Source organism: Quercus lobata, chromosome 5, assembly GCF_001633185.2.
Source record: "Quercus lobata isolate SW786 chromosome 5, ValleyOak3.0 Primary Assembly, whole genome shotgun sequence".
Lineage (NCBI taxonomy): Eukaryota > Viridiplantae > Streptophyta > Magnoliopsida > Fagales > Fagaceae > Quercus > Quercus lobata.
Genome location: NC_044908.1, coordinates 27,667,769 through 27,678,395, shown reverse-complemented (window position 1 = coordinate 27,678,395; position 10,627 = coordinate 27,667,769). Strand labels below are relative to the sequence as shown.

General features: G+C 33.8%; 1 protein-coding gene across 6 annotated transcripts; it reads left to right on the top strand.

Annotated features, from left to right (window-relative positions):
- The first annotated feature begins 1,262 nt into the window (after positions 1–1,262).
- Positions 1,263–5,725, top strand: LOC115991549. Of its 6 annotated transcripts, none has more exons than XR_004092225.1 (3): positions 1,263–1,354; positions 4,008–5,324; positions 5,478–5,725. XR_004092225.1 is itself a non-coding variant. In XM_031115326.1 (3 exons), the coding sequence occupies exon 3, from the start codon at positions 4,039–4,041 to the stop codon at positions 5,254–5,256; it is 1,218 nt and encodes a 405-aa protein (XP_030971186.1). In that variant the 5' UTR covers positions 1,263–1,354; positions 2,829–2,999; positions 4,008–4,038; the 3' UTR covers positions 5,257–5,725. The 6 variants fall into 6 exon arrangements, 5 of the variants coding, with proteins under 5 accessions (XP_030971186.1, XP_030971185.1, XP_030971188.1 ...); XM_031115326.1 differs by adding an exon at positions 2,829–2,999 and having other exon boundaries at positions 4,008–5,725; XM_031115328.1 differs by adding an exon at positions 2,837–2,999 and having other exon boundaries at positions 1,273–1,354; positions 4,008–5,725.
- The last annotated feature ends 4,902 nt before the right edge of the window (positions 5,726–10,627 follow it).

The following is a 10,627-nucleotide window of genomic DNA, read 5'->3' as shown; positions in this document are numbered from 1 at the left end:
TCTTTTAGTGGTCGTGTTACTTTTCAATTACTTTTGCAATTCTAATCTCTCTTTTTTTTTTTTCTTTTTCTTTTTTCCTTTTTTGGGGATAGAATTTACTTTTGCTAATACCATAGCCTATATGCATATCATGCTATATAATAGCCTTATTTACCTATTTACATACATAAGTTTCATCATAACGTTTATCATCAATGTTTTTATTAAAATTATATATATATATATATAGACAAAATTTAGGTGCAACATTTAAGTGATGTTTCTTATGTTCTCCATCAACCATGTGGCAATACTTAACTTAAAATACACTTTCATCTGATGAGAAAAAAGTTATATAGCCGAATTTTAAAAGGAAAATCTGAAGAACAACACTTATCTAAGTTTTACCATATATATAAATAGAAAGAGAGAGAGAGAGAGATACTACGTCTACAACATTTTTACAACAAATCACAGGTGATTAGTTGTTGTTGGTTCAAATTTGAACCTAACACTAAGATTACTTTTTTGCCCCAATAATAACAACCAGTAACAACCTACCACTTAAAATTTGTTGTAAAAATATTGTGAAAATATTGTGGACATATCATTTCTCATATATATATATATATATATATATTCACGGTTAACTAATAATAAAGAAGAATTATTACGATGATCCAATTATTTTAAGCTTAGTTAAAGTTTTTATGGTTAACTAATAATAAAGAAGAATCATTACGATGATCCAATTATTTTAAGCTTAGTCAAAGTTTTTATGATATATTCACGGCTAACTAATAATAAAAAAGAATTATTACGATGATCCAATTATTTTAAGCTTAGTTAAAGTTTTTATGGTTAACTAATAATAAAGAAGAATCATTACGATGATCCAATTATTTTATGGTTAACTAATAATAAAGAAGAATCATTACGATGATCCAATTATTTTAAGCTTAGTCAAAGTTTTTATAATATTAATTATATATATATATATATATTCAAAATTCTCTTCTCGAAAAAAAAAAAAAAAAAAAAAGTGCTTCAAAATTCAATTGGCCAGTTCTAAGTACAACCAAAGGGCCCCCAAAATTCTCAACGAAAAAACAAAAAGAAAAAAAAGACCAACTTGTGGGCCTGATCTAAAGGGCCATTAAAATTAAACTATTACATCAATTTTTATTGGGCCAATGGGGATATTTTCGTACTACAAAAATATCCACCATCTGCCCGGAACAGCTTTACTTGTATTTACTGTGCACTACTATATATATATATAAGGCCACATCCTCTCATCCTCCTTCTATCTAAAACTATAAGCTATTACACATTTTCTAGAAGCTTTCAAAACTTCAAACTCACCTAACTCACGGTAAAAACTTTCATTCGTTCTCTATTTTTTCTTTCTTTTTGTAATAAAGTTGTGTTGTTTTATATTCCTCTTTCTTTCGATGCTACAAGAATACTTGTTCCTCGTACATATGCTACTGTTTATTTGGTCTTTATTTTATCTGGGTTGGTTTGATCTTTCTGGGTAAGTAGTCTGGTTTGATCTTTCAACCCCTTTTTTCTTTTTGTGAAAAATTTCATAGCTTTAATGTTTTTTTCTTTTTGGGTTAATAGGATTTGAACCCAGGTTCTTGATTTTCTCATAAATAAATAAAAAATGAAAAGGTTCTCAATTTTCTGTTGCCTTTTTTTTTGCCCTTAAGTTTTTTCTTTTGTATAGTATTGATTTAATGGCACTTGTGTTTTTGGATAAAGTCTATGGTAGCTATGTGTTTTTTGAGGGTTTAGTATTGGTATTCACTATGATTATTATGACCATGTATTTTAAGGGCTTTAATCTGTAACATTTTTTTTCATGAATATAAATAAAAGACTAAGGTTAAAGCACTTTAAACAACGTTTCTGATCATAGTACTATAGAAGAACCCGTGTTTTTCATTGGAAATATTGAAAGATTTCATATTTAATCCAAGATAGTAGGTGGTGAATTCAGAATGTGTGTATATAAACTTATTATGATTTTTGGAGATATGGGTGTGAATTTTCAATCAGGCATACCTTGTGCCATATAGTGACGACAATATATAAACTTTTAGTCATTCAGATTTTTGTTGGAAAAATATATATTTTCATGGTGAAAAGATGTGATTTTTTTTTTTTTTTTGGGAGTATTGTGCTTAGAATTTAAGAAGAAAAGGGAAAAAGGGGGGGGGGGGTTGAAAAGTGACTTGTGGCTTTGTTGGACTTTGCCCCATCTTTTTATTTTTTATTTTAATGCAGGGTGTACAAGCTTAGTTGTATGTTGATAATCAGTAGTAAATGATTGTTTTGTGATGCATTGTTGTTGATTCTTTAATTGAGATTCCTTGCAAATAGAGCAAATTTGTGTGTTTCAACTCCTGTATGTGGAGGTTTAATTTGTTTTGAAAGGACCTCTTCTAGTTGCCTTCCTTTGGAAAGCATTTTATGCACTCACCTCTAGAAATTTTCATTAGATCTATGTAATATGGTTTGTGATGGTAAGTTGTAATGTCTGAGGGAATTGTAATTCAAGTCATAGACTTGGATTTTATTTTTTGGATTTGGAGGGGGGTGGGGGAAGGGAACACTTCAAAGCATGTCAGAGATGTGATCAAGAAATCATTTTCTAACAGAGGAAAAAATTTCCCAGAGGATCTATGCAGACTTTTAGATTAAGTGGAAGATTCTTAAAGTAGTTAGCAAACCAATCCTTGCAGCAATTGCTTAGATATATAATTGTAGGTCGAGGCATTAAGTTGTAGAATCTGGAGTAGCAGATTGTGACATGAGTACTTGTTTTCTTTTTTGGTTTGAAGCACAACAGAGATGGAGCCAAGCAAGCCCTACATGGTACCATTTTTCATAGGAGAAGCAAGTTCTTCAGAGGATCTACGATGGCTTTCAAACCAAGTGAAAGACTCATGTGGTGATAGCAAGCCAATCTGCACTACAGTTGAATACTTTATGATGGTGTATAATCTTGCAAGGCAAGGCCAGTCCTAACACTCAAATCAAAATTTGTTTGGATCATTTTTGCTGGAATCTTCATCACTGCCTTCAGGACAAATAATGAGTCAGATTCCACAATTATCTTTTTGATTCCACTCTCCCTAAATCATGTAGATACAGCTTCCTTTTAGTGACATCTAATTAGCTTGCCTTTAGTGCCATTCATTAGAAGTTCCCATCAAGTGGATTGCCTCCTCTCTTGTTTGTGGGTATTTCTTGTAGTTGAGAAGTGTCAATTTAAAACCAAAGGAATATATTTTGATAAGACAAATGAAACATGTAATGACTTGTGGAAATACATTATTAGTTGGTAGCAAGGCCTTGGATTCTTACATTGGATCTAAAGAAAAATGTAGAGGTGCTGTTGCATTATTGTGTGGGACTTTTAGCTTTTAAGTAGTGTCATGAAAACTCAACTTTTTAGATCTTTAGTACTTGAAACTGTTATTGACTTATATATAAAAATAAATAATAAAAAAATTCTGTTCGACTTCTTATTTTTCCCTAATCAAATAGATTCCAGGACTTATGAAAACTGGGGTATGCAACATTGATTAAGATAAATGCTCTAGAGCTTGCAATTTAAATCTCTGGAGCTTTCTGGTCAAGATTGATTATCTTGTCGAGAGAATTATATGTATGATAAAGATTAAAGAAGGCTTTGATATGGCTTGCACTTACTAATTGTTTTTTGCTGGAGAATCATTTATATTTATACATTTTATTGATCTAACTTTGAACTAATTTTATTGTCGACAGTTCTATGCATCTATGTTCCAACTTCAAATTCTATTGCAACACTTATGGCTTGTTAATTTTTAGAAATATATCTGCACTCACACAGATACAGTCTATGAGCACATGCTAATATAGCAAGTAGTTTCTTTGCCCTAATATAGTGAGTAGTAATTGCAGTCGCACAGACAAGCATTATGTATGACATTTGGTTTTATATAATACTGTTGTGTTGTGCTGTTATATGGCAGATTTTAGTGTGGTAACAGCTTGACTACCAAAATGCCAAAGGTTAGAAGAAAGCCTTCCTTGTCTGCTGATCAGCCTAGGGCATCTGCATACCCTGAGCAATGTATACCAGAAGAACAATTGGAATCAGCCAATGATGTGAAAGAATGGGAAGAAGCTAGATGCCCAATCTGCATGGAACACCCTCATAATGCAGTTCTTTTAATGTGTTCCTCCCATGAGAAGGGCTGTCGGCCCTACATGTGCAACACCAGCTACCGGCACTCCAATTGTCTCGATCAGTTTTGTAAGTCTTTTGCACCACATGCCTCAATAACACTACTGCAAGAAATTCCTCTCACAAGCACAGACTCTCAGAGAAGGGAAGATGGGTGGCAGCATGGGCAAACAATGCATTGTGGGAGCCCATTGCAACCAAAGCTTGTCTGCCCTCTTTGTCGGGGAGATATCCATGGATACATTATAGTAGAGCCAGCTCGTAACTTCATGAATTCCAAAGGAAGGAGTTGTTCTTCTGAGACATGTGATTTTACTGGGACCTATTCAGAACTCCGGAAGCATGCAAGGTCTGAACACCCTTCTGTCCGGCCATCAGAGGTGGACCCTATGCGACAAAGTGATTGGACAAGATTGGAAAGTGAGAGGATCTGGGAGGACGTCCTTAGCTCACTTCATCCGGAATTTGGGGAAGAGGCTAGTGAAGAACACATTTTCTCGGCTGGTCTTGATGACTTTGCTGCGTTTCATTTTGAGTTTCTTATTTTATCCATTCTGCTCAATTATCCAAGTGATGGAGAACAGTTGCATAATAGGAGATCAGGGAGAATGTCAAGGGTAGACTATGATTATGATCTGCAGGCCAGTCCTATTGCTGGAAGGAACAACAATTTGTTGTCAGACAGTATGCCACAGCCGCGGCAAATTGCTCGACGGGCACATGATTATCCCAGTCGTGCCATTAGGGGGGGGAGCAATACATCAGCACGTGTGCCTCTTCTACAACAAACATCTGGGTGGTCATCAGAAAGTAACTCCCATTCTTCGTCATCACAGAGTAGGTCCTATATTCCCTCCTACAGTAGGCCCCGCTTCCGGCAAATGCCTGCACAGGCATCTGGTAGTATGCGGAGTTATCCTAGGCAGTTAACCGAAAATATGCCCCATTCCCGACGATTGCATTGGCGGGGTGAAAGACAGTCACCATACGACTGGCGGTGTGAAAGATGGTCACCATACAATAACCGGCGCTGATTGCAATTACATTGTTACCAAAGTCGCTTTGTAAGTGGGCAGATTTATCATAGGGTCAGGTTCCAATTGTAAGTTATCCATATCCTCGTTTTTTTTCCATGTAATATATAAATTTCTTTTTCTTTCGTTGTTTTAGTAGCATGTAATCTTTTGAGGATTGGGCGGATAGAACAAGCTTTTTTTTTTCTTTTTTTTTCTTTTTTTTTTTATTTGCATTTCAGAGGAAGGATTGCTGGAGGTTTCAAGTCTTTTTCTACTCTAGAGGTGAAATAAACACTGATGGTTCCTTTTGTTTCAAGGGACTGAAGAGGTAAAGTTAAAGTTAAGGATCTTTTGGCCTGATTGCTGGATGACTAAGTTGTATGCATTACCTCGTTTTGTATACTCTTTAGTGAAATGCTTTGATTGACATTTTCTTAATGTATGGATGTATTTATTCTTAGTTTCATTGTGAATATTTTGCGTTTTATTTCCTTTTTGTTGGGGTTGTTTGGGGATTGGGGTATGAGCATGTTGTGAACGAGGTGAAATATTGTAGTGTCTAGTGAGTTGGAGTTATTGTAAAACAGTAATTTGATGATCCAAAACAGTCAACTTACTAAATGGGCCAAAATACAAAAGGATTTGTAGCAACCCACCAAGAAAAAGTAGGCCCAACATTGAAGTAGACCGGAATTGAATTGAATTTTTGATTGTTTAGAATGAGCAACAAAAAAAGGATAGAAATCAAATCGTGGTCAAAATTGAATTTGCGTCTGATATTGATAAGAAAGAAAAGATTGAATTGAAAATTGCATCCACAAAGTCTGGGAAATTTTGATTGGTTCAGGTGCATTGTATTTACATTCAGATTTCTAATTAAATTTAAACGCTGATTGCTATTATCTTTACTTCCATCATCACCCTTGTTATCTATCCATTTCTTGCTGCCACTCTTACTTTTGCTGTCATCATCTCCTTTGTTGCTCTTACTGCTACCTTTGCAATTATCATCTTTCTGACTCTTGTCATCCCTTTTCTCATTCTTGCTGTATGTTAAAAATTCTTCCCTCAGTTGGTTATCTTGTCCACCAACCAATTAGAATACTCCAGTCATCTTACAAAAGTGAACATTGATCCACTTCGATCAGCTATATCCAACCCAAGAAGCATATTTCTTATAGAAGTTGGGAGTTGTGTCTACTGGAATTTAAGTCTTCCTTCCTCTACCTCTAGGCATCGCTTGCAAAAACAAAAATTGTCTTAGAAGTCTGTCAAACCCACCAAGAAAATATGGTCTGCACCGGGAGATCTAAGAATTGGAGGAGGACATCTCCACCAATAACAATTCTAACGGACAGTACAGCTTGACTTCTTGCTGAAGAATTTGACCAAATCTCCCTCAGTCACAAACTTTAGTCTTGGTGACAGCTTTGCTAAGAAAATTGCTATGACCATAACTAGAAGGTGGAGCTATATATTCATTCTCTCTATCAACCATATTTGCAAGTTCAATGGGCGCCCTCGGAATTGATGTGATTCCTCCAAATATATAGAGTCCAATACGAGGGTAGTTTCTACTAATATTAGAGGAACCAGGCTATCACCATCTTTCATCTGTTTAATTATTCCCATAGCCTGAGCATCAATAAAACTGGTCTTTTAGGAGATAGTAAGTAAGAACTCTCCAATAAAGCGAAGAGCCAAGGCAAAATTCTTTTGCATGTTGTTAGAGATATTGTGAGTTTTTCGAAACATAAACTTCTCAACAACCATACGAAGGTTCACCATATAGCCTTCCATCATGTTACAATCTAAATTAGAAGACTCAAGGCATCAAATAGAATCTCCCTATATATGGGATTACAATAGACAACCACAGATCTTTTGCCAAACTCATAACCAAGGATGGCTGAAAACTCCTGAATGTCAGGATAGAGCTCAGCAGTTCCAAATCTGAAAAACATGGTCTTCTACATCCCAAAACTTTATTGCAACATGAAGAAACTAATGATGAATCTTCACACCTCTCAAAGGATTTTATTCCCTCCAATTTGAAAGCAGAAAAGTTGGTTTTGTTTGAAAAAAGGTTTTGTTTGAAAAATCAAAACTACGAATCCATCTGTCACATCTTGAGCAATTGAATGAGAAGTAGATTGATTATTTGCCATGTTTGATTGTATTGTTAATCGTGCTTAAATAAGATTCCAAGTTGCCTAGAGTCCATGTTCCACAAGGATAGGGTTTTCAATTTTTTTTTTTTTTTTTTTGAGTGCAAAATATCCACACAAAAAAAGGTCTGAACACACATCAAAACACATAAAAATATATATAAAAATTAGGGGCTGACAAAGACGTGCTAATCGACACTTTCCATGTGCTGATCGGCACACTCCTCCAAACCTCCCGATTTTGCTCAAGTTTGCAATTTGACCCGTTTTGCTCCATTTTGCTTCATTTTGGGTCCTAAAACAATATATTTAAAAATAAAAATAAAAATTCACCTCATTCTTAAAAACTAGGGGCATTCAACTATCCCTCGTCAATATTTGTAAATAATAGATTGATATAAAAAAAAAAAAGATCATTGTGCAAGTAGAGCATGGTCTAGAATGGGATTATCTTCTAGACGGAATGGCGGTGGAGAAAATAGTCCCTACATTTTCAAACCGTCTTTTTTTTTTTTTTTTTTTTTTTACTAATTACAAAAAGGCAAAAGAAATGGGTTAGATACAACGCCCTTTTTCATCTTCTTCTTTTCAATGTTTCTATTTCTCTATTTCTTTGCAATAAGGCGTAAAGTTCTTCTATGAGAGTTTATGTTCCTACTGAATTGAAATCACACTCTTCACCTTGTTCTCACAGGTGTTTCTTATGGTGCCTCTCAAACTATGATAGATAGTAATAGTGTTCATCCTCCCTACTTGACATTTATGGAGAAGTCTAGATGTCTAGTTTCCATAGGCTCTAACCTCATTCAATTTGGAAGTGTGGTTGTCGAAATTTCATGCTCAGAAGAGAGGTGATGCACTGTAGAAATTTGTAACACTTTTCTTGGAAAATTAATTCCTCATAATTCAAAAGGGATATCGTCGATTCCTTTTTAGATAGAGTAGCTAATCCATCATAATTCAACGTGGTCTAGAAATACTCCCATTGTGGCCAAATTAGTATGGTTAGTTGCACAAATATGCTCTAAAAATAGCTTTTTTACCTAAAAAATAATGAATTGATGTTTCCTTGATTTTTCATCCATTTCAGCTCCAAATTTCACCCATAAATTCTCATTTTGAAGGAAATTGTATGATTTTTAAGATGGACAAAAATTTATCTTAATCAGACAGTCGGATATTTTGATCAACTTTTTGACGAATCCTGGTTAGGGTTAATCAAAGTTGGTTAATATTAGCTTAAAATGGCAAATTTGGGATTTTGAACCCTTGGATCATTAAAATGGTTTTTCCTTGGCCCAATCAGGATAAAGAAACTTTTTTCATGTAGCTCCATATTTTCTTATGTTTAAAGACTATAATCCCATGTATATGAATGGTACAATTGGGAACACACACGCCTGTGCGCGCATATATATATATATACACACACACCTAGTAAATAATGGACCATAAAGCTTCATAGTATTATATAAAAGTTTGACAAATTTGGATGACTTTTTTATTTAGTTGCATACACATTTTTGAAATTTTTTATTTTCTAAGTTTAGATGCATAAAGTTGCATGAAAATATAAATAATACAAAATTAGAATATAGTTGAAAGGACACTTAAAATGAAAATTGTGGTACATTTAAAATATAAAAACACTTAGCATCCTTATCAAAAAAAAAAAAAAAAAAAAGACACTTTAGCATCAAATTATCTAGGGCAGTTAAACTTTCCTTATCTTTCACTTTAATATGATATATATTATTATTCAAATCCCCTCATTATTACTTTAACTTACATAAAAAACTGGGATTTCTATAATAGAACTAAGGTTGCGTTTGGTATTGGCTAAAAAAGGAAGGTTCTTTTTTTTTTTTTTTTAATATTTAGCTTATATTTGTTACTATTCAACTTATTTTTGTTATTATTTATAAGCTTCATTGTACTATTTCAGCTACTTTTTAGCTTTAGCTACAATACTTTCAGCAGAAAATTTTCAGTTTCAGCTAAATAATTTGTTCCCAAACAAACTCTAAATGTATCTGTCTTGTCCAACCTCCAACTTGACTTAAAATTAGATAAATAAATTGGTTTGAGTTTTTAAAATTTGAGAGATGTTTGGGATAGAATTTCTAAAATTTAATAAGTAATATAATATACCAAATTCTTTGCGGATTTAAGTTTGAAAAGGCTTTTTCCCTTAAACCCAACTCTTGTCATTACTTGTATTTTTAATTGCTTTAGCTGTACACCCTAGAAAGAAGCAAGCGATAGTGACAAAATTGTTACCATGTTAGCATAGGTATAGCACAACCGACTAGTCCAGCTAAACTATGGCTGACAAACCCGAAAATGACCCACATTGTATTAGCAATCCATCAGCAAAAATGCATTTTTCTAGTGTGCTTATCCAATAATACATAAAACTATAACATAGGCAACATATTTTTTCTATTTTTTTAATCATTGAATGATCTAAACACCCAAACTTCATCCACAAACAACCAAAACAAATCTCATGTCGAACCAAAATCTCCAGTGTCGTCAAAATCCATGGTTGCATGACAACAACATCGATGAGGTAACAAACCCTTCTTGAACTTCACATCCATGACAATACCGGTGAGAGCATGAAGGGAAAGAGAATTAGAGAGAGATTTAAAAATTTAAGAAAACAATACTTTAATTAAAAAGAGAAGGGAATAGAGTGGGATGTTAAATGTATTTGAGAGAGAATATGTAAAATAGAAAATATAAATTCTTTAAATTATGATTTGGCTAAGATTTAGTTATGCCAATGCAGATGCTCTAAACTTGTACAATTTTGCACTAGCTTATTTTCTCGTCGTCTTGATTAAGCTCAATTTTTCAAGCATCAGATTTGCGACACTAATATGTTACTCGTCTTCCATGTCCAGAGTAATTAGAGAGGAAATTTATTGCAATAAATCGAATGTTCTGTTGTCCCACAATGAAATTATAAAGTCATCCATGTTCCATACATATGTACGAGAAATGCAACAACCCAAGATTTTCAGAAGATCACCCACCATTCTATCATTGGTCTCAAAAAAAGAAGATCGCCCACCAAACTAATTCCCATAATGTTCAAATTTTTGTTAAGAAAGTTTTTCTAACTAAAACAGTAAGAGAAAAGAATGTGGAATATTTAATTAGGGCCAGAATAGTTTAATAGATAAACTTGGAGAATTACACTCCACCGTTAGCAA